At 43.7% G+C, this 762-nt stretch overlaps 1 protein-coding gene across 1 annotated transcript in view; it reads left to right on the top strand.

Moving 5' to 3' along the window:
- The window catches only part of mynn (myoneurin), a 6,343-nt gene that overhangs the window by 5,173 nt on the left and 408 nt on the right, over window positions 1-762 (top strand). Inside the window, exons 7-8 of the mRNA XM_034862808.1 lie at window positions 45-137; window positions 413-538. Coding sequence (XP_034718699.1) covers window positions 45-137; window positions 413-538 — 219 coding nt within the window. The remainder of the gene's footprint in view (window positions 1-44; window positions 138-412; window positions 539-762) is intronic.

Below are 762 nucleotides of genomic sequence, written 5' to 3'. Positions count from 1 at the left end.
TGTGTGTGTGTGTGTGTGTGTGTGAGACTGTGTGTGTATTTTAGGTGAGACACCGTACAAATGTTCGCAGCCGCAATGTGACGCAAGCTTTGTGACGTCCTCCGAGCTGAAGAAACACATGAGGCGCCTTCACCCAGGTGAGTTATCCGGATCCCACGGCGGGCCGCCACCATTCAGGGAATAATAGGAATCACGATATTGAAACCTATTTCAACCCTCGCAGAAGAAAGTTCAATAAATAATTAAAGTTCATTAAAAAAGGAACTTTGAACACGGGTGAATCGAAATGGCGATTTTCTAACGAATAACAGTGCAGGCCTGATCACACATCAGACATATCACATCAACAAAGTTTCTCCTCAGAGAGGATGAAAGCAGGATTTAATGTGTGTGTGTGTGTGTGTGTGTGTAGAGGGGAACAACGGTGTCCAGTGTCTGCTGTGTGGAAACAGGTTTGCCAGCGTGAAGAACATGATCAAACACCAGGAGAAGGCTCACGCTGATGAAGTGAGGCAACACAAGGAGAGGGCCAGAGCAGGTGAGCTGTGTGTGTGTGTGAGCTGTGTGTGTGTGTTGTGTGTGTGTGTGTGAGCTGTGTGTTTTTCTTGGAAAGCTTTTTGTGAAAATCATCTTTTAGTCATTTTTTGGGTCATAATCTGAAAGCAGCAGAAACAGCAGGTCATTTTTTAAAAGCCCAACACAATGAAAACATTTCATTTAATATATGATTCAGTGATGTTTTTGATAACTTTTGTGTGTGTG

The sequence above is a fragment of the Etheostoma cragini genome, chromosome 22, assembly GCF_013103735.1.
Source record: "Etheostoma cragini isolate CJK2018 chromosome 22, CSU_Ecrag_1.0, whole genome shotgun sequence".
In the NCBI taxonomy this organism is placed as follows: domain Eukaryota; kingdom Metazoa; phylum Chordata; class Actinopteri; order Perciformes; family Percidae; genus Etheostoma; species Etheostoma cragini.
Note: the sequence above shows the minus strand (reverse complement) of the source record. Positions and strands in the feature narration are given on the sequence as shown.